The sequence below is a fragment of the Protobothrops mucrosquamatus genome, unplaced genomic scaffold (assembly GCF_001527695.2).
Source record: "Protobothrops mucrosquamatus isolate PMUCROS unplaced genomic scaffold, P.Mucros_1.0 scaffold3569, whole genome shotgun sequence".
NCBI lineage: Eukaryota > Metazoa > Chordata > Lepidosauria > Squamata > Viperidae > Protobothrops > Protobothrops mucrosquamatus.
The window spans coordinates 43,307-65,467 of record NW_015389534.1 but is presented as its reverse complement, the minus strand read 5'-3'; the positions used below and the strand labels follow the sequence as shown (position 1 = coordinate 65,467).

Here is a 22,161-nt window from a genome sequence, read left to right as displayed (position 1 = left end):
GTTGAAATCCCCCAAGACCATAAGTCTGGGGGTCCTCACCGCCACCCCGGCTATCACGTCAGCCAGCTCAGGCAGGGCTGTTGATACATAGCAGGGAGCCAGGTATATAATCAACAAGCCCACTTGCACCCCTTTCCCCCACTTCACAAGGAGCGACTCCACGCCGTCTATCTGAGGCACAGTGGTCTCCCTTGGACAATGCCAAACCCTAACCCCCATTATTATTATTATTATTATTTATTAAATTTATATACCGCCCTATCTCCCTTGCGGGACTCAGGGCGGTGAACAGGCGATACTAAAAACCACGATAATAAATAAATAGTTTGTTTTAAAATCGAATTAAATAACAGGCCTGTTCTAAAAACACACCCGTAAAAAAAACCCCACTGAAACATAATCAAACTACGCCAGGCCGGCCGCACGGAATAGATGGGCTCAGGGCATCCACAATGCCAAATCCTGACCCCCACCCCAGGGCAACCACATTCCTTCACTAACCTCCTTTCCAGCTCCGTTCTCTTTGTGCAGGGCAACAAAAGTTTGTGGGATTAAAAAAAAAGAGATCAATCTGACCTTCCAACTTCTCGCAAAAAAAAAAGATCTTGCAAAGTTGGAAGGTCTGGTTGAACTTTTTTTTTAAATCGGTAGCCCCACAAGCTTCTTTTGTTGCCCTGCACGCGGTGGTGGTAAACAGAGCTGGAAAGGAGGTTAGTGAAGGGAGGCTTTGGGGTAGCGAGGGGAGATGGGGAAGGGTCTGCTCTGGCCTCCGCTGCCTCACTCCACCAGCATCAGGGCCCAGAGGCTTGTTTTCACCAGGAAAAAGCCATTTCCCAAGCCCCTTCCTGGCAAAAACGGAGCCAAAGCGTGGCTTACTCTTATTGAGAGCAATCCTGCGAAAACAAGGATGGCAAAGGACAGCACAGTTCTGAAAATGAAATCCTTAAAGTGTGGAATTCTCTGCCAAATAATTTTAAGTCAATGAAAGCACTTGAGATTGCTTTCCTTACTTTGTTTGGATCATCTTATGCTTGTGAGCAGCTGTCTTCAGCTTTGAATTATATCAAACCTGACACCAGAAACAGACTAATAGATGACCTGGCTGCTGCATGTGTTGCTCTCAAACTTACAAAGTATAAGCCAAGTTTAAACATATTATCAGCATACATAAAACAGCAAAAATCACATTAATTGTTCAAAAGCATGCCAAATGCAAACATTTACCTTTCAATAAAAAGTTGTTTGTATCATTGAAAGCTTTGTTATTATTGTGTTTTTCTTTTAAGACAAAAGATGTTAATGTATGAGTTGTTTTTTCTAAACTAAAACCTCAGTATTCAGGTTAAATGGCACTTTGTGATAAATAAATGGGTTTTGGATTGCAGTTTGTGCACTCGGTCTCTAAAAGGTTCACCATCACTGCTATAGACTGTTCTTCATCTCTAAGGCATATTATGATCAGGGTTGTTTTAACTTGCCATTTATCCACATGCAGAAAATTTCAGGTATTGTGTAGGTACATAATCCTGAGAAAATTAAACCAAGTGTCTAGACTTATATTACAGTTAGTATGATAGAGTGGATTAGAAAGTAGTAAGATGACTTGCAATAGTTATTTACATCCAGATGCTCACGTTCTACAAAATCTCAGACAAATTGAGCACCGTTTTCAGGTTAATCTATTTACTATAGCTGATCTTTGCTTTAAGATGTATGTACTATTAATGTTTTACTAAAACTTTAATTTTGCAAGCAAATCATATATTTAACACTAATCCATGACAACTCTATACAAACCTTGATTTCATTTTGACTTCTTGGCATGATTGAAATATAATAAAAGGGGAACTGGCATATTGTTTAAATTTTACTGATGTCATTTTTTCCCTTTACCGTTTAATACTTTATAATGGTTCATAATGAGAAACTACTTCATTTAAAATCAATGATCATTTTCCTTTATGTAAGAAAGAAAAACATAAATGTTATCAGGATTTTTACCAGTCCCTATTTTTTTCTTTCTTGACATCAAATCTTCTCTCCTTGATCGTTCTGGTTCCAGCTGGGAGTAATCCCATTTATTGAAACTTCTTGGTTCATGCAGTGTACCTAACAAGGTTGTGCAAAAAAGGATTCATAGTAAAAATCATAATCTAGTGGATGATGTTGACTATGACTTAGACTATATACGGAAACAAAAGGAGTGAGAGGAAGAAATTTAAAGAACTGAATGAATTCAAATTAATACACGTGTTTTCAAATAGCATGTTCTATCTGATTACGTAAAGATCATTTGAAGAGATTAACATTTATTGTTCCCAACCAGTCTGTATTCATACAGCCAAGAGGGATAGATCTGTTTAGTTCCAGCACAACATCATATTTTTTTCAGATTATGAGCCACCTGGGTTCATAACTGGGAAAAAGGCTTTGGTGCATATACTGTATCTTGCAACCTGGGCCATCCAAATATGTTGAGATTCCAACTGATATGATTTCTATGCAGCCCAGGCAACACAACTGATCTTTAACTCATATATTGGTAGACAGTGACAACCATCCTAAATAAAGGTACACTAGCTACCTAGGGCAATAAAATTCCAAGTATTCAAGCAATTAGAAAAAAATTGGAGAACCTTTTTTAGATCTTTTTCCTGACCTACTACAGGATAACTGTTAAAAGGTTATACCACCAGAAGTTAATAAAACACTACAGTATAGGCGTGGAGTATGCTGTCTTTATAAACAGCATTCTTTCATATGCCATATTACATGCTGTGTTTAAATGTTTTTTTCATAAAGTTGCCTAACTGATATAAAAAATACTGTGCTTAAGAAATACAAGGACAAATTATCTTGGCATATAACTAGCTGAAACAACAAAGAATCTTAAAAAAACATTTAAAAAAATTATTATTATGGCACACTTTGGCCTCTAGTTCACAAAAACTTATGCCATAATCAACATTTTTGTTGCAATAGTTTAAAAAACTAATTTTTGGAAGGTGCAAGTAGTAGATTCATCCCTTGATTCCCATCTAGGATAAGTAAGCGGAAAGGCAGTGACAGTGCATGTTCAAAACTTATATGACCATTTCTTGAGTAAGGATATCATGGCATCTCACCTCCCAGCCACTCGAAGAATACATCACAAAGTTGGGCTTTGAATTCAGAGGTATTAAACCAGGACCTCGGGAAACAGGAGCAGAAGCAGATGTACACAGCTTGACTCAATAGTGATGGAAAAAACTAAAAACTCAAACAAAGCAGGAGGGTGTGTGTGAATCTCAAATAAATCTATGGCAATTGTATTTGAGTATTTAAATTTCTCAGCCAATTAATTTTCAACCTGTGTTATAAGAATATTAAACCTCCTTAAAATCTTTTCAAAAGTCCCTCAATTAGAAGTTTAATGATTGGCAGTCAGATAATCGTCATCTTCTCTCCTAACCTTCAATAGGAAAGAACTGACAGAGCGAGGGGGAAGAGTCAAATGAGGACTTAATCTAGAATCCCTATATGGGCCCGAAGGTGTCCGAATTCCCCCTCCCCCTGAATACTGTTGAATCTTATCTAGTTTCGCTCAGATATAAACAAGAAGATTTCTGTGTATAGGCTTGAGCAATGATTTCTTCCAGTAGAAATCATTACATAATTACTCAGATGGTGATGTTGCATTTAGCTTACTCCTCCGAAACCGTAGCGTGCCACAAGAGTAAAGATAGCAAATATATAATTTTGGCGGATTAAATCACAGTTTAAAAAAGATGTAGATAACTACATAGATACTGAGTTGGTATTAATGAAAAGTAGACAGAAATTCACATTCAAGTGAACTTCCGTATTGCTTGAAAACTAGTTCCTAGAAATAAGTACTGTAACAGAAGAAAGCTACTGACAGAAATACTGACTGCTTATGAAAATAGATTAAGTTCATCTTTATTTTTATCTATTTTTCTTAGGAGGGGGAAGCATTGGTATTAACTGGAAATCAAGAAGAGATGGCATACATTTTACACAATAAGAAGCCATAAGCTGATTATTGAAAAAGAAACCATAGTGTAATATTCAATAGTGTCCCAGTTTTAACCCTTAGATTTAAAACGTCTTCCTGTATTTCTAAAATTTAAATCATATCACACTTAAGATTTGATTAAAAAAATAACACTAATATCGCTTATAGTCCAGTATTTCTTAAAACATTTACTCACCTTGAGGATGCATTCCTGGTTTGAAACCCTGGGATTGCCTAATAGAATGCTGGCATAATTTTCTGCAATGCGTTCAAATAAGTGCCCCTGAATTTCTCGATTTGGCTATTGGGAGAAGTATAAATTACATAGTTATTGAAGGCATATTTATTTAACCACAGTGTCATGGCAATGGAATTTTGGGAAGGAAAACTAGTGACAAGAAGCCTAAAGTAAAAGCATACTGTCATTAGATGTAAATGGGACTGCCTCTGAGAAGTACAGATAATCCTTAATTTACAACAGTTCAAAGTTATAACAGCACTGAAAAAAGTGGCTTATGACCATTTTTCACACTTATGTTGTAGCATCCCAATGGTCATGTGATCAAAATTCAGACGCTAGGCAACTGACTCATATTTATGATGGTTACAGTGTCTTGGGGTCATATAATCACTTTTGCATGTTAACTTACAGACTTTGGAGGTTCATCAGCCCTCTTCAATGCTACCATTTAAGGACAATCTATCTAGGTTTTGAATTAACATTTGTAGCATGTATCCTATATTTTTAGACTTTATAAATACAGTTCTGTATGAACAATTAGATTGTGAATGGATTTTATTTTTATTATTGTCAAAAATAAAACTTAACATATCCCAGGCTTCTAGTAAAATCTACTTCTCTATGTTCCTAATTTTCTTTCCAAAAAAACCTCCAATACATAAGTAATTTAAGTTTCCTAAATAAAAGAAAGCTATCCTTCAATTCCAGGCTACTCAGACAATTTTACTTAAGAAATATAAATTTGAAGGGAGGGAGGGAGGGGAGAGGGAGTTAAAAGGGAAGGGGAAGTGGGAAGGAGGGAGGAAGGGAAGGAGGAAGGATCATATACTGCACAGGAGTCAAATTCGATCGTGTCATGTGATGTACTGTGATGTATCGTGACTTTTTTGCCTTTGCGGAGCGGGGTGGGTGTGGCCTTTGCGGGGCTGCCAGTTTGACACCCAATATACTGTATCGGTTTGCCAAAAATGCGATAGACAGACAGACATTGTCTGATTCTCTCCTCCTGCATTATCCTTGTAAATTTGTAAGTTTGATGCTCTGGATTGCAATATTCACATTTTTGAGATATATGATCAGATACGACTTTTTCTCTCCCCTATACAAAATTGTTAACATAACACCTTAGTGAATATAATAAATATGTATTTCACTGGTTTTAATAACATCGTTTTAACATTACTGTATATGGTACAGAATCAAAGAACTGGAAAGGACACTTAGGTCAGCAAGCTACCGGTAGTCCTTGACTTATAATCACAATTGAGCCCAAAATTCCCATTGCTAAGTAATACAGATGTTAAGTGAGTTTTGTCCCATTTTACGACCTTTCTTGCCACAGTTGTTAAGTGAATCACAGCAGTAAGTTAGTAACATGGTTTTTAATTGAATCTGGCTTTCCCATTGACTTTGCTTGTCAGGAGGTCGCATGATCACATGACCCCGGGACACTGTACTGCCATAAATACATGTCAATTGCCAAGTGTCTGAATTTTGATCACATACCATGGGAATGCTGCAACAGTTGAAAGTGTGAAAAACTGTCATGTCACCTTTTCTGTGTCGTAACTTTGAACATCACTAAACAAATGGTGTAAGTCAAGGACTACCTGTACTCCTATTAATGCAAAAATCCAAATTAAAGCAATAGTTATAAGACTTTAAAAAAACCCATTATAGTTTTTCTTTGCCAATATTTCAAAATTCTGAATAGCTTATTATAATTTTATAATTATATAGAACATATTAGAGATATAGATTTGGAATACCATTTTTTTAAAACAGGTGAAATGATATAAAAATGGTGAACAAAAAATGAAAAATTGGAGAAATGGAATTTAACAATCTAATCAATAACCACCCTTTATCCTTACATGATATAAGTGCAGGAATTGCCACCAGAAACTATCCAGCAAAACAGCTCGGGTGCTTGGAACATCAAAAAACCTGTGCAGCATTTTCACAGCCCACTTCGTCTGTAAAGAAACAAAAGAGTAACACCATAGTCTATATCTGTCTTCCCTCCTATGTTACGAACCCTCCACAAGTGTGGAATTGCAATTATCTGACTTCCCTCTATGAACGGACAAAGCCTGGCAATATCTTGTACATCTGGAGGAGGTCAGCTGGGAACTACTAGTCAAGATATTTTAAGAATTGTCTGAAAAGATTATTTTACTGTATATTTACTCCATCATCTTGTTTTACCTTAGACCTAGCGGGCCTAATCAGAACTATATTAAGCAGTCATAACAAGGGGTTTAAGTTATATTTTGAATCTCAGCTCTCCAAATTGTGAACTAATCTGAATAAGTAAGCATAGTTCAAACCTGAAGAGAATAGTTAAGATCATGCTCTCAACTGAGCCAATTCAAACTGTAAAGCTGGTTTCATCTCAATCTGTAAATCACAAAAGTTGTTCCTTGAATCTTTATCCTGGGTAACTGAGTGATGGAATCTTTTGTTCATACCAAGTGGTTGCATCTAGATACTCTGTTAATTAGAAAGATAACTAGATCTACTGTACTCATTTGAAGCTGAGCAAGGAAAAAACCAAAATCCCTGTGCAGTCATCACCAGGGGGCATTAAGGCCACTTAATATCAGGTGCTAATAGACATTAAAGCAAGTAAATATATGGTTAATCTATCCCTGCTATTTTTCTCCAGAAGTAAGAGTATTGCCACATAAACCCCGAAGGTCTGAACTACCTTCCCAACTACAGTTTTACTCTGAGCACGAATCACTTTCTCCAAAATTTCATTCAGCTCTATTCCATTGGGCAGTGGTGTCATTTCCTCTTCATGATATCCTGGGTAATGATAGAGCTCTACAAGTTTATTCTTTTCTGTGATCATCTAAGGATCAAAGGAAGAAATAATACATGAGAAACATAGGAGGCCCATAATTCAATAGGTTGTACTCAAGCAATCTGTTCAGAAAAAATGAATGTCCGTCTGCCTAATAAAATGGGTGTGGTTAGCTATCTTTCAATCAAGGTGCAATATTGCCCAGAATATATTAAGTTTAATGTATAATGTATTGGTAAATAAGTCAAACTAGGGACTCACTGTACCAAGCAAATTAAGCCCTAGTTATTCTTGTAGTGATGAACTAAGGCTTATTAAGCAGGATTCAGGCCTCAGATCCGATTAAAGCAGTCATTGTAAGTAAAAGCTAAGTAAAATGACAGTTACCATATACACAATAAGCCAGAACATACTACTTTATGCTTCCTGATCTTTATAGAATTTGCAGATTAAATCTGCTTGCACAGACTGTGACTATGGGCCAAACTACATTATTTATTGGCTCTTTTAAGCATTTCTTTTACTAAAAAAACACTATTAAGAGATTTTAATTTGATAGGGGAGGGACAATGCATATGATTATTCAAGCATGTGGGGAGTATTTTAAGTTTTTCCTCATATACAAGTGGTGCATGATGATAACAATAAATTCCACATCCTTAAAATTCTACGTTATTTCCATAACAATATTTACTATTATGAATATTGTTTTATTTAATTAATATAATTATAATTATTAGGAAAATAGTATTTTTATTTTTGTACAGACTATATTATCATAGTCCAACCTCAAACCATGGGATTCATAACGAAGTCTAGATCTTCCTTTAGCAGGAATGACCAACATTAGTGTACCAAATGAAGCTTTATAAAGTCATTCCAGGTCCAGCTATGGTATACCTGAAACAAAGGTTGGATCCTGGTAGATAAAAGAAAGTAAGCTGTCATTTATACCAGTCAGACCTTACTTCTCTGGGCTTAGCAGTAAGTGCAACTAGGAGGAAAATTTTCTCAGGGGAGGTATCTGCCACATACAGTGATTCTAATAGAATTCATATCCACCCGGGCTAATAATTATCTACCAGGTGTTTCAGTTCATGCCTGGTTTGGCCTTCAACCACAACTCTTATTTATAATATGGGGTTGATAAAGATTCTGGGTTATTTTATAGACTACATTAAGATAATGAATGCAGAAACTTCTTGAATGTAATATAGAATAGCGTTTTTAGGACTTAATTGGAAGTGAACAACAACCACTAATGTTCTATTTAAAGTATAAATATTTATATTATGGTTAATGGTTGAGGAAACAATGGAAAGGAAGGGGAAGATCTATTTACTATGCCTTTTTCTTTTTTAAAATCTATATATGGTGTTTCCTTTGTTCTGTCTCATTTCTTTTCCTCCTTTTATATTTCAATATTTTAACAATACTTTTTTTAAAAAATGTTAATGTTTAAAACTATTGTCTAAATCAGGAGTGAGGAATGATTTAAATGTAGAGCTGAGGCCAAATCTTCAGTGGATGTGGCAATAATATAAAATGAATATAAATATCTATCTATCTCTTGTCTGTAACTTTTAACTCAGTGAAACGGTGAAACATAGAACAAAATCTTTTCAACCAAGGTACCTCATATGGGTTAACTTATAAAATGCCTCCAAAATCTGGGACCCATGACTTCCATAGAATTGAAATTTGGCAAATCTTATAAAATCATCATAAAATATTTTATGACATAATACAAAATGTTATAACACATTTCTTGTGGTCAATTCCTGATACTTGATTATATTATACAATTCAGTATGACCTACTTTCAAGGCAGATGCATCTCTGAATATCTCCCTGAATTTTAAGCACTTTTCAAATACACTAGGAGCTCTGCTGAAAAACTCAGTGCTAAAGGTTTGAGGAATCTGGTAAGGAAATATCTCTGAAATGATGATCCAAGGGTTCATTGATTATTTAATGTTACATATACATGGAGAAAGCTAAGATTTTTTTCCTATACTTTCAGAGTTTCTTGTTTTTTATAACTACTTTAATTTTATTTTAGAGGATTCGCACTATGATCATGTAGGTATTTTGCATAAATATGGTGGCAAATTATACTGTAAAGGTGCAATAAGCAGACTCAGAGCAGGTTCTAGGATTTAAAAAAAAATGTGGGTCACAGATTGCTTACTCTTTACTAAATGCTAAATACAGGTAGTCCTCAAGTTATGAGTGTAATGGATCCTGCCCATTCCACTCGTAACTCAAAAACTCATAGAGTGAATCTCGTACCTCGAATGAGATCACTCCCTTGCTCATTAAGACGCACGTGGCTCATTAAGCGAACATGAGGTACCTCAGGATGGGGAAGGCCATGGAGGGCCTAGTGATGGAACAGGCCCCCAAGGCCTCCCCGACCCACTAAGATACCGCATGCTTTCTCCTCCCTTCCTGCCATGCCGGACTCACTAGAAAAAAATCCATCTCTTCTCTGCCATGGTTCCTGCTGCCGCCTGGATCTGAGGCCAGGGAATACTTCTGCGGCCTCCCCGCAGCCCGATGGGGCCTGGAAAACGCCTCCGGAGCCCGGATCAGGCCATGGGGGCACGCGGAAGTGTTCCTCGGCCTTAGATCCAGGCGGCAGTGGCCTGGAAAACACCTCCAGAGCCCAGAACGGGCCATGGTGGGGCGCAGAAACATCCCCCGGCCTTAGATCCCTGTGGCAGCAGCCTGGAAAATGCCTCCGGAGCCCGGACCGGGCCGCGGGGGGGCATGCGGAAGCGTTCCCCAGTCTTAGATCCGGGCGGCAGCAGCCTGGAAAATGCCTCCAGAGCCCGGATCGAGCCATGGGGGGGCAGAAGCATCCCCTGGCCTTAGATCCGGGCAGCAGCAGCCTGGAAAACACCTCTGGAGCCCAGATCAGGCCACAGCGGGTCGCAGAAGCATCCCCCGGCCTTAAAGTCACTAAATATAAAAATTCTTATCCTGTATGATTTCTTCATAGCATACATCCCACAGTAAAGTTTGTATTTCCTAACCATTAAGAATAATATAGCTTCTAAATACTATATACTTATAGGAAAGAGTGACTCTTGATTTGCCACTCAATATCATACCTTTTTCTGAGCTATTTTTTTCTGATTTCTTAAAGTACCTGCATCTGACCCAAGCCTTCCATACTTTTGTATCACCACCTGTTCCTTCTCTGCAATATAAAAACAAGAACACTCATATTGACCACCTGAGTAGAAGCACACTTAATATGCAAATTTAATTGGTATGTAATTATTCAGGAGGCCCAGAAATGTAGACTTTTTCCTTGTCAATAGCTTTTGTATTGTCATGCATTTAAACCTAAATGGAGCCTATTTGTACACAAAAATCAGCTACTATAATTTGGTATTAGCCCTGATTCATAATCCTCTGATAAGCCAAAATTAGGACCATTGCTATGTTCCCCATCCCTAATTGTACTCATGCTCCAGGAGTGAACTTATGAAATTTTGAAGCTGTATATTGAGCAGATAGAAGTGGGGTAAAAGTACACATCTAACAGCAGTTTCCTCAAACATTCTGGATTCTTATCTATGGTTACTAGAAGAACAGTTTGGTAAGACATCTGATTTAAGCAACAATGACAAAAAGGGATATTTTTAAATATGATGTAATGAAATCTTATGTTTTGAAGCAATTAGATCACTAATTTAATATTGTCATTATGCTTACCTTTTACTCTGCTTATACGTCTTCCTTTTCTAGGACCCTTCAACCCTGCATACTTCCTCTGCATCATATCCTCAATCACCTTCAGTCGTAACAGTGAAGAAAAAGATAAACAGATACAATCTTCTTTAAAAGTTCTGAAATTTATCTTATTTGTGGAGAACTGTAAAATAAAATATTCTCTATTCTGTAATTCCTGTTTATCTGAACAGTTAAAATAATACATCTCCTCTATCAAAAGTAATGGAATTTTAAAGTGCTTGGCTTTCCTAGAATCATGTTTTTCATTTCCAGTTGCTCTATAAATTTTCATTTACTTAAAGAAATCCAAATCTCCATATTTCTAACAATGTCTAACCTTGTAAATAATTCATTCATGTGGAACAAGAATGATCTAACTCTGGTGTGAAGAATAGCAATACAACTAATAACCACCAATACTCTTCCCCAAAGTCTGTTAACTATTTTTATGCTCTTCTACTATATACATTTGTGCATAAGTACTCTCAAGCTGAAAAGCTTTCATTATTTAAACTGTTCATGTAGCTTCATCAGCTTAGTATTTGTCTTTTATTTTGTGCACCTACTCAGCTATATAAGTGTATTTATATTTAGAAACAAAAAAACTGCACTGATTTTTAGCTTGTCATCAGAAAGGCTAAGCAAAGTATTTGACAATCCCTAAGTTTTTTAAAATTACATCAGAAAAACATTCTGGAATTCTGCATGTTAAAAATGCTGCAATATATCTTTGCTTACCACATCACTACTGTCATATCTTCTCAGTCCCAATTCTAAATGAGATATTTTTTTATTCACATTTTGTATATTGCCAATGACATACACTAACAATTTTGTTAAGGGATTTTTCAAGTCTATAAAGAGAATATACAAATGTTGCTGTTATTTCCGTTCCTTTTTCCTTTAATATTGCTTTTTAAATATGATATTCATTATTTTATTTGGAGAGCCTGGTTAGTGTAGTGGTTAAAGCACCAGGCTAGAAACCAGGAGCTCATGAATTCTAGTCCTAATGGCAAACCACCTCTGAAAAATCTTGCCAAGAAAACTGCAGGGACTTGTCCAGGCAGTCTCCAAGAATTGGATACAACCAAATGGAAGAAAAAAAAAATCATTTAAGAATATAGAAGCTAGACTTTCTAGAATACTGATCTTGGTTGGTGCAAAGTTAGAATTGAATTTCCATTCCATCTTCTCATAATTAATACTACTAAATTCTTAGATTTGCTGTTAGTATTTTGTGAAGGAGCTGTTGGGGTTTAACTCTGCTAGCTTCTTTTCTTGACCCCAAATACTTTAATGACACTAACTTCACATACAAGGTATTTTTCATAACTGTGTAAGGAACCAAAGGACATCCATTTGATTGCCAAATTTCACCTTTCTATTACCTATCACAGATTTGAAGTTTACTCTGATTTGTAAAACTCTGAACAAATAATTATTTTTATCACAATTAAAATAATCTAGTTTGTTTGGTTGCAATTATTTGTATTTTTCATAACAAACATTTAATTCAGAGATCCAATTCAAGTCTCTTTTAAAATAAATTAAGTGGGGACTTGGTCCAATAGCAATTTGTATCACAAAAGCATATTTCTGCTAAATGGAAATATACATGTAAATATAAAGCAATATTTTCATGCAAACTTCATGCTATTTGTAGTTAGTGAAAAAAAAGATACAGCGTGGAAGGTCATCTAAATTGCAACTCATGGTTTTGCTTCTCTCTTCTTGGGTTGAGGATGGCAAAATCAAGAACCCACTTAGGGGGCTTAAAAATGCTTTAGTATGTATGAAATCCATCCTGCAGAAAACAACATTAAAAAAAAATCAGGAAGGAAAGCATAGTTTTATTTAAACACACTTTTATTCAGTCATTTTATTCTCAATCATCCTTGAAGTTAACAAATTATCATCAGCTTGTGTTGGAATGTGGAAACAAAAGGAGTCACTTACATAGGAAACTATATTGGCAACTTGTTGTTGGAAGTTCTTTTCACAATAGCTTGGACCCTATTAAGGAAGATATATTAATGAAGTATTTTGCAGATGGAATTTATTTTTCATACGAGTTAGAACAGTGGTTCTCAACCTTTTTAATGCCGCAACCCCAACCGGTCGTAAGTCGAGGACTAAACCGGTCGTAAGTCGAGGACTAAACCGGTCGTAAGTCGAGGACTAAACCGGTCGTAAGTCGAGGACTTTCCCTGCCCCGGAGCGCTGCGCATGCGTGGTTCCGCCCCCTGCGCTGGCCAAGGCGTAGCTGGCAAGCGGCAGAGACGGAGCAGGCCGACCACCAGCTGGCCCAGCCCAAGGGAGGTAAGGCACCCGCCGGAAAAGGGGAAAAAATGGCGGGGGAAAAAATGGCAGACAAAAAAAATGGCGGACAGCCTTGCTTGGTGACCCCCGTGAAATGGTCGATCGACCCCAAATGGGGTCCCGACCCACAGGTTAAGAACCACTGAGTTAGAAGCTGGCTGGACAGAGTCCAAGAATAAAACCATGGTGACACCTTGTGATATCATCTGGGAAGAGTCTGCAAGAAGTAAGGAAGTGCCAGAGTAAAAAGCAGTTGCATTAGCTATCAGGGAGGGAAGCGAAGATTGAATTGGGACTATCATGAATGTAGTGGGGGAGGTGGGGGGAGGGGGACAATATGCTGGGGACTTTGAAGTGGGCTCCAATACAATCCTCTTCAAAAAAAAATGAACTTGGATTTAATTATATTGGCTAGCTATTGCTCAGTTTCCAACATGAATTTATTTACTTAAGACATTTATATAGGAAAATGGGGCACTGTGGGGAAGATATATGGTTTACGTGATGATATAAAATAAATCACAGTGGAAACGAAGTCCACTGCCTTACATCAAGGCAGGGTAAATAAAAAGGAGACCACATAGAGGATGATGAAGATCTATTCTGTACTGTTCCGAACTGTAGGATCCAGAATAATGGATTTTAAGTTACTAGAACGTAGATTCCGATTATTAAAAAACGCTTCCTAACAATACCAGAAATTCGACAGTGGAACAAAGCATCGCGCTCCTTTCTCTGCCTGGATCTGTCCAAGAGCAAACTGGACGGGCTGAGACTCTAATTTGGTACATGGGAACTACAACTTGTTGAGCATTGCCCGCTCAGGAACAACACACCACATTCACAGCTCGCAACCATTGTTCAGTTTGGGGACGGCTAATACGGAATAGAAAGCTCACTTTCCCGACAGCAGCCAAGGCTCGAATCACGCCACGGACCGCCCTCTCCCGGAAGAGTTTAGCTTCGCTCCCTCGCTTGGCGTCCTTCTGTTACCATAGCAACCAACGGAAGAAACTATTGCCTTAGTCTACCTTTATACCAGACTAAAGGGGAGCCTAGCCCCTCTTCGCTATTACTGGAAAATGTAATAAATCGGGAACAATTTATTTGAGAACACAGCTTCTGAACAACAACATTAAAAATATCTCTATCAAAATCATTATTCTTTATTTCTTCCTCCCCCCAGTTTACAATGATGGTAAGATCCTATTGCCGCTGCTGCTGTTCACGCCTCCTTTCACAGTAACGTAGGTCGCTACCATTACACGAGGAGGGGGGGCTGTATCTTCTGATACGGGTTATAACTTCGTAAGCCTTCTACCCATAGGGCCACCTTCTCCTGTTAAGAGGTTTAGTTACGCGTCCTTAGTTTATATATATATTCAGTTTGAATGAGTGTACATCAAAGCTTATTTTCGCAATTGTGCAATAAAAATAATCTCCCCCTCCCCTCGTGTGGTACTGTCTGCTGTCCCAACTATCCTGCGCTATCCTCCCGGGGCTACCGCGGGGTGCAAAGCTTCAAACGCCGGTTAAGGGCGCGCCTGCGCAGATTGGTTTCGAAGGTTGGAACGGTTGTGTGCGTTGTGATCGTGATCATGGTGTGAAATTTCCCTAAATTTGGTTTGACTAGGTATGAGATGCAGGGTGGCTTCAAGAAAATGCCGCCCCTTGTCATAGAGCTCCTTTAAATGTGGCGTTAACTTGGATTCGACATTTATGGCACAGGAGGTCCGGAATATCTGATTCTCCAAAAATCCTCCAGTGGGGTATTGCTGGGGGCAGAGACGGTAATAGGGCTGGATCGCTTGAAAGATGTCTTAAAATTGCCACCCGCTACCTTGAGGAGACGGTCTATTCAGCGACACATCAGTGAAATTCAGCCGAGCAGCCACTATTGCACAGATACTCACATGTTGCATTTGATTAAAGCAATGTTTATGGTTGTTCAGGGCTATTTGGCCAAACCTGGTATCTTCTGGAGATGTAGGCTTCTATATAGGCTTGGAATTTATAGTCTGGTTGAAGTCGAAAAGTTCTCTGTCTCCAACCCTTGTGGGCAGTGATTGATCTATGCATTTTTCAATGAAATAATAATCTTTGGGATTTTTTTTTTTAAAAGATAAGAGGAATTTAGAAGGATGCCACTTTTTGGAAACACATTCAGTCCAAAGAAAACCCCACCCAGAAAATCAGCCTCACTTTCCAACCTCCATTCGGTAAGTTTTGGAAAAAAACTGAAGATCTATGCTATTTTTTTCATCAGAATATAAGAATCTTTAAGCCATTGTCACATATAAATTATTCAGAAAGGCAGAGCCAACATTGTTACTTGTTGAATCCTACTTGTGATGTTACACATCTTTACCCATTTTTATTTAAATAATAAAATATCCTTTTTAACAATAAATAACTATAAAACTGAACATAAAAACACAAAATTGTTGGCTACATTAACCACATATTTCTATTTTGAAAGCAAAATGTATTTGGCCATCTATCCCCACTTGAAGAAACCACTGTATAAATAAAAATAAGTTTTCCTTTCATTGTGTGGAAAAGAAGAGATTTAGAGCAGTTCTCAAGCTCTATGGAATCTTTATTCTGTTTTGTAACATATTAGAGAAGAGAGTGGGGTTTACATCTTAACTCAGCCTAGTCCACCTCTTACTGTTTTGTTTTGAACTTTTTATAATTTCCATTTCCCAATCTCAGAAGGAGCTAGTTTCAGAGGAGGTTAGAAAAGAAATCTGATATTGGAGATTTCCTGATCTTGATGGTGGGAATTCAACCTATTCTGCAATGACTGGACACTAAAGCTATAGCATTGCATCCATATTTCTCTAAAATGATGCAATATTATGGTAGCATCAGTGTGAGGATGCTAAACAACTTCCTGTGCATATTTAAATAAGATATATACTTTTTATGCCCTAGAATAAATGGATTTGGCATTTTTGTACAAGCTTGCCTAATGCTTAGAAAATAAATAGAAATTAAGGAAAATAAAATATTGTGAAAGTACTGAAAGTGATTTTTCTGTTTTTCAGCTGGACAGATCTACCCGTGAAATTGAGTTGGGCTTAGAATATGGAACTCCTGTTATGACACTCACTGGACAGAGTCTGAAGTTTGAGAATGGCCAGTGGATAACTGGTAAGAGAGAAAGAGCAATTATCTCAGTGACTGCAGTATTCTGCAGTGTCAGAGATATAGCTCTACAGATAATCCTTGACTTACCACTGGTTGCTTAGGAACCATTCAAAGTTATGACATGTCCCAAAAAAGTACTCCAGTCCATTTTGAAGTTTCAGCATCTTCGCCTCTGTGGCCACATGACCTCATTTTGGAAACTCAGTAACCAGCCTGCATTGACAACCATTTGCAGCACCCTGCAGCCACAGGATCATAATTTATGATGTTTTTGTAGAAAATTGATGTTTACTTCCGGTTTCTGGCAGAAAATGGCCCATAGCAAAAAATTCATATATTTAATAGCTTATTTAAGTTTTTGCTTAATGATTGCAGTATTTGCTTTATGACTGCGGCATTCACTTAACAACTGCTGCAAAAAAGGTCATAAAATTGGGTCCAGTCACATAGTGACCTGCTTTGCAACAGTCTCGATGTGTACTCAATTGTTATTATAACTTGAAGACAACTTGTAATCTGACAGTATAGATCCAGGATCGTATGTCCACTATTCTACCGTCGTGCTTAAGGATGAGATGGCTTAAATCCTGATTCCTTCCAAAAAGGAGCATAATCACCTGATGCGCTTCCTGCCATCATCTTTTTTGCAAAAACTGGTTGTTATTGGATTGGGTGTGCAAGTAGTAATTATTATATTAGGGTTGGCATTCATATTATAGTTTAATCTGGTTTGGTATTCTTGCTAAATCACAGGTTGAGACAGACCTTGTTCCTTCTAATCCTTTATACAACACCAAATTTCATTTTCTCTTGGAGGCATAAAATAGTCTTAATATGCACCAGAACATACCCATAGGGATATCTATTGATAGGTATGCAATTTGATTCGAAAGACAGTGGAGGAAGCCAGATTTGTTTAATGACTGCGTGATTTACTTAACAACCATGGCAAAAAGATTGTAAAATTGGATGTGACTCACTTAACAATCCCATTGCTCAGCAACCAGAGTTTGAGTCCCAAATGTCATAAGTTGAGGACTACCTGTATCCAAATATAAGGAATATTTGGAAACTTTAAGAGACATATTCTAAGTTCTGAGAGGCTGTAACCAAAGAGGAAACAACAGGGGCTTCTGGGCCTGAATGAAATGGAGTCTGTGTTGGAGCCCTTGATGTGAGTACTATAATAGGCTTCTATCTGTCCACCTGGGAAATGAAAGGTAAAACTATCTTGCAGATTGGAATGCAAAAAGGGTTCAAACTCAAACTTACTAAGACCTTATTTTTACATCATTAAAACGTTTGGCTGTCATCACTGTCATTGTAGAACTTTTAGCTGCAACTAAAACGTTATGATATTCAAAGATACCTTTTCTGGCCTCGGTTTTATACTAGACCAGACCTAAGTCATTTGCTATAATATATTGCTTGCAGTATCTTTATTTATAATGCTTTAATTATTCTATATAGAGTGTTATTTTGTATCAGAAGTTTACTGTTTTTCTGACTTGTTATTTTGTCTATTTTAGTAAAGCTAATGTGATTGGTTTTTGCTGGGGTTCTAGCTCTCATCTTTCATCTTCCAACTAGATAATTTTGGGATATGTAATTCCAGAATCATTTGGAAGCAATGGGGATCGCAGGGAGACACAGCGTCTTCGCAAACGGAATCAGCAACTAGAAGAAGAGAACAATCTTCTTCGGCTGAAAGTGGATCTTTTGTTGGATATGGTAAGGTCAATGTGTCCTCTGTTTTTATCACATTTCAGGAGTTATTTAGCTTCTTAATGATTTCTTAGCACAATTTGCAAATTCAAATTAGTATGATTTGAAGATTTGTGGTGCTATTGCATTCCACGCCTCTTGAATCGGTTACTATGGGTGCCACACATGCCAATTCCAGGTGTGGTGGTAAAAAGCTTGAGGCCAAAGGTATACGAGCTGTGGTTTTGCTTTAGCACAAGGCTCTCAGTAATCTGCAAATGCTTTGTTGGGAGCCCAGTGTATATTGTTCTTTACATGCTTGTATCTTCAAAGTGAATTGATTGCTTTAGGTGACTCAGCTTTTGGCCACAGCACAGGACAGCCCATAAGAAGAATTTCCCACTGAACAAAACCTGCCATTCATTAATCCAAGATACTTTAGATATCTCATTATACAAACTTAAATCTGGAAAATTAAAACTACTACTGGCAACAGGCTTTTTCTGAGTGAGAAATGAAAGAGAGACTTTTTCCAGATAATTTTCAAATAGTTTACTTGTTTTGTTCAGCATGTATGCCATCTCAAATCACAAAACAACTCTAGATAGCTTAAACATTAGGGTTAAAAACAATAAAAGTAATAAAAATAATATTTAACTACACACCAAGAACAAAAAAAGACCCAATAACAATTAAAAATAAATAAACAGAATAAATTATGATCCAAACTACTCCAAGGCTTGTTGGAAAAGCCAGCTTTAAAAATTTGTGACAGTCAGGATATATGGACTTACGGGGAATGCTGTTTCACAGGCCAAGCATAGCTACAGTATAGAGCAGTGGTTCTCAACCTGTGGGTCGGGACCCCATTTGGGGTCGATCGACCATTTCATGGGGGTCGCCAAGCAAGGCTGTCTGCCATTTTTTTGTCCGCCATTTTCTTCCCCCTTTTCCAGCAGGTGCCTTACCTCCCTTGGGCTGGGCCAGCTGGTGGTCGGCCTGCTCCGTCTCTGCCGCTTGCCAGCTACGCCTCGGCCGGTGCAGGGGGCGGAACCACGCATGTGTGGCGCTCCCGGGCAGGGAAAGTCCTCGACTTACGACCGGTTGGGTAGTCCTCGACTTACGATCGGTTTAGTCCTCGACTTACGACCAGTTTAGTCTTCGACTTACGATCGGTTGGGGTCGCGGCATTCAAAAGGTTGAGAACCACTGGTATAGAGATCATCTGTGTTCTAGGTCCCACAAGATCATATTGGTTTGCAGGTCGGACTTAGAAATGACGGTTGTTACTGGTTAGTAGAAACAGCAGGAAGCAGCGTTCAGATCTTTTATTCAATGTCTGAAAATGTATTTTAAGAATATAGAACAGAATACCATATATGTTATACATTACCTGCGGTTGATAACTTATTTTTAAATATTACCTTTATCCCAAACACATGATTGAAACCCAACCCATCTATCCAAACTTTTGGAATAATTTTGCTTTGGAATAAAACTAAAAGAAAAATACTTCTGGGTGTGCCGCAGCATTAGTATTTATGTATTTCCATTACCATTTATGCCTTTCACTTTCAGCTCTCTGAGACAACTGCTGAATCCCACCTCATGGAGAAGGAATTAGAAGAACTGAAAAATTACAGCCGAAGGAGAAAGTGAATTATAAATTGGCAATCACTAAGAGACAGAGGGAGGAAATAACGGGCAAATACGATTTAAAGCAATGATATTCATCACTTGTAAAGTCACATCTGCCTTGGAAGATTTTGCTATTCTGGACTCTTTATAGTCAGGGCAACTAAGATATAGTAAGTTCCAGTGCTGTGAGGAAGCTAGTATCTACTTTTTTTCTTTGTGAAACTTCTATCCAAGTGCTCTTAATATTCATTATATTATTAACAGATGATTAAGTATAGATAACATGTATGTCACCATCCCAAGAAGATAGCAACCATTCTGAAAGATCAGGTGAGAAGATATGAACATTCCTTGCAATATATCTCAGGATATTTACTGATAATGAAATGTCAATTTATTAAGCTAGAATATTTATATATGCGGCATGCACTCAGTTTCTTCAGCTTATGTGAATTATAAAACAAGCTAGAAAGCTGAATTTACTCATAATTCATAAGACTGAAAACATGGTAAGTTGCTTCTAAACAAGGCAGAACTGAAAGTCAACTTTAGATTATAAATGCTGTCTTAATGAAAGGGATTGTGTGTGAACTACCATAGCAACGTAGCCTCTTTTTGCTTCATACAAATAGAGGAACTGGTTGCCTGGACTCATGTTGGGTCTAAAATAAGCCATTGTCTTTCTTTAATCTACTTTAGGTTCATTATCCATGTATGCCTTGGCATCTAGGAGTCTAATGTTTAGATTGCAGAATACCTCTGGATTGTAGTTTCTGCCAATGATTTGGTATATGGCAGACAAAATAGATAGCACACCATATCTTTTCATGTAGTTCCTGTGTTACAGGAGGTATCACAAATACCTCTGCACTTTCCCTGAACATATATACAAAGCCACCAGTGAGATAATGTTTAAATCTATGACATCAGAAAAAGGACACATCTTGAACCTTAAAAGCTAAAAAATTTGTTGTGGCATCTGTTTTAATAGATTAGTCACTTGCTCACAGATAGTTAAATGACATAACACATTCATCTCAAAAATGGCCTATTTATTCTATAATTCATCAAAATTAGTTAAGGTTGCCTTATAACTACAATAATTTACCTGTAAATTGCAAGAACAACTTTTTATATATATCTTCGATTTTCTTCGATCTTCACACAGAATAGTCAATTCTTATTTTTGATTCTTAATTCATCACATAAATACTTTTTAAAATTATTTTTATTTTTTAATTAACAAAGAACAAAAATGATAGTGATATATACATCTTCAAAAAGAAAAAAAATCACAAAATGCCGTAACAAAAAATTACAACAAATGTCATACAATCATATACTTGTCTAATACAAATATTTAAGATGTATATATTTCTGATAAAATTTATATGACTTTTAACCAACTGTATTCTGTATAAATGAGTCCCAATGTCATTATATTTGTGCATAATGTATACAAAAGCTACGTTTAGAAGCAATCTGCTCATAGGCAGCCAGAGCAAAACCACAGGCAGCGGGAGTCTTCAATCCATTGAATCAAGGGGGCCATGAGTTCATTTGTCCAATGCTGTAGTATCAGTCTTTTGGCCATAGTATGGGCTCATCTGTTTAGAAGTGCATGTCTATGCAAGATGCAATGATTTGAAATAATAGAACTGTTTCTTGTCTTAGCTTGTATTATCACGCCCGAAGCTCTTCCTGTAATAGCTGCTGCACCATCGGAACAAATTGCTACACACCAAGTCCATAATATTCCATGCCCACTGAAAAAAATGTCAATTATTGTGAATACTTCTTCCCCAGGTATTCTGCCTGGTAGTGGACGACAAAACAATACGTGTTCCAGTATATAGTCCGAATTGCCCAAGGACAATTAATTGTACTTCACTGGTGATGTCAATACTTTCATCCAATTGAAATGCAAATTTTTCTGCTGCTGTGATCTTTTCCACCACTTGTTGAGTAATGTCTGTGGCCATATCTTGTATTTGTCTTTGGACAGTGTTGTTAGAACATGGAATATTACGAATAACATCAGCCATTTTTTCAACAAAGAGAATTGAAGCAATTGTAATGGCAGAGGGAACCATGACTTCTTCAATGATTGTGTGAGGCTGATTTCTTTTAGCTATCAAGGACAATTGATAGACATAAGATGCTTCCAGACATTTTTTGACATGGTTGTGGACTTCATGAAAGCAGCATGGCATTTTATAAATTCGTCTCTCTTCTTCAAGAACAATACTACTGGCTTTTTTCAGTGTGGTCTTTAGGTTTTTTTTGTTTTGTTAAATGTCTGCAGCAAATGTGGCTTCATGAAATGCTTGGATTCATTGCAGATAACACAAACTGGCAGCTGCTGATCATTTTCTTCCACGAAATAAAATCCAAACTTCAAATTATTTTCACTGTATTTTCAATTTGGTGCTGGTTTTAATATCTTTGGTGGTGGTTCCTTTGCTGAATCGCTTTCCCTCTGCACTGACAAACATATTTATCAATATGTAACGATACTCTGGTGGTCAGGTGACT

At 37.3% G+C, this 22,161-nt stretch overlaps 2 protein-coding genes across 2 annotated transcripts; one reads left to right on the top strand and one right to left on the bottom strand.

Moving 5' to 3' along the window:
- Positions 1-777: 777 nt before the first annotated feature.
- FAM227A (family with sequence similarity 227 member A) lies at positions 778-13,929 on the bottom strand. The gene is made up of 12 exons (XM_029286403.1): positions 13,827-13,929; positions 12,769-12,825; positions 12,495-12,616; positions 11,548-11,633; positions 10,792-10,870; positions 10,182-10,270; positions 6,967-7,113; positions 6,131-6,232; positions 4,212-4,316; positions 3,126-3,249; positions 2,002-2,109; positions 778-893 (listed from the first exon to the last, which is right to left on the bottom strand). Coding segments are annotated over exons 2-12 (1,080 nt in total). The 5' UTR covers positions 12,771-12,825; positions 13,827-13,929.
- A 1,324-nt stretch (positions 13,930-15,253) lies between these two features.
- Positions 15,254-21,060, top strand: CBY1 (chibby family member 1, beta catenin antagonist). The gene is made up of 4 exons (XM_015827239.1): positions 15,254-15,350; positions 16,182-16,287; positions 17,900-18,015; positions 19,567-21,060. The coding sequence occupies exons 1-4, from the start codon at positions 15,273-15,275 to the stop codon at positions 19,645-19,647; spliced, it is 381 nt and encodes a 126-aa protein (XP_015682725.1). The 5' UTR covers positions 15,254-15,272; the 3' UTR covers positions 19,648-21,060.
- The last annotated feature ends 1,101 nt before the right edge of the window (positions 21,061-22,161 follow it).

Bases quoted from the DNA above. Each gene is read 5' to 3' on its own strand.
- FAM227A (XM_029286403.1), bottom strand. The intron at 10,871-11,547 runs GTAAGCAAAGAT...TTACGACTGAAG, and splicing joins GATATGACAGTAGTGATGTG to GTGATTGAGGATATGATGCA. The intron at 7,114-10,181 runs GTATGATATTGA...TTTGATCCTTAG, and splicing joins AAAAAATAGCTCAGAAAAAG to ATGATCACAGAAAAGAATAA.
- CBY1 (XM_015827239.1), top strand. From the start codon at position 15,273: ATGCCACTTTTTGGAAACACATTCAGTCCAAAGAAAACCCCACCCAGA. The intron at 16,288-17,899 runs GTAAGAGAGAAA...ATGTAATTCCAG, and splicing joins GAATGGCCAGTGGATAACTG to AATCATTTGGAAGCAATGGG. The intron at 18,016-19,566 runs GTAAGGTCAATG...TTTCACTTTCAG, and splicing joins TGGATCTTTTGTTGGATATG to CTCTCTGAGACAACTGCTGA.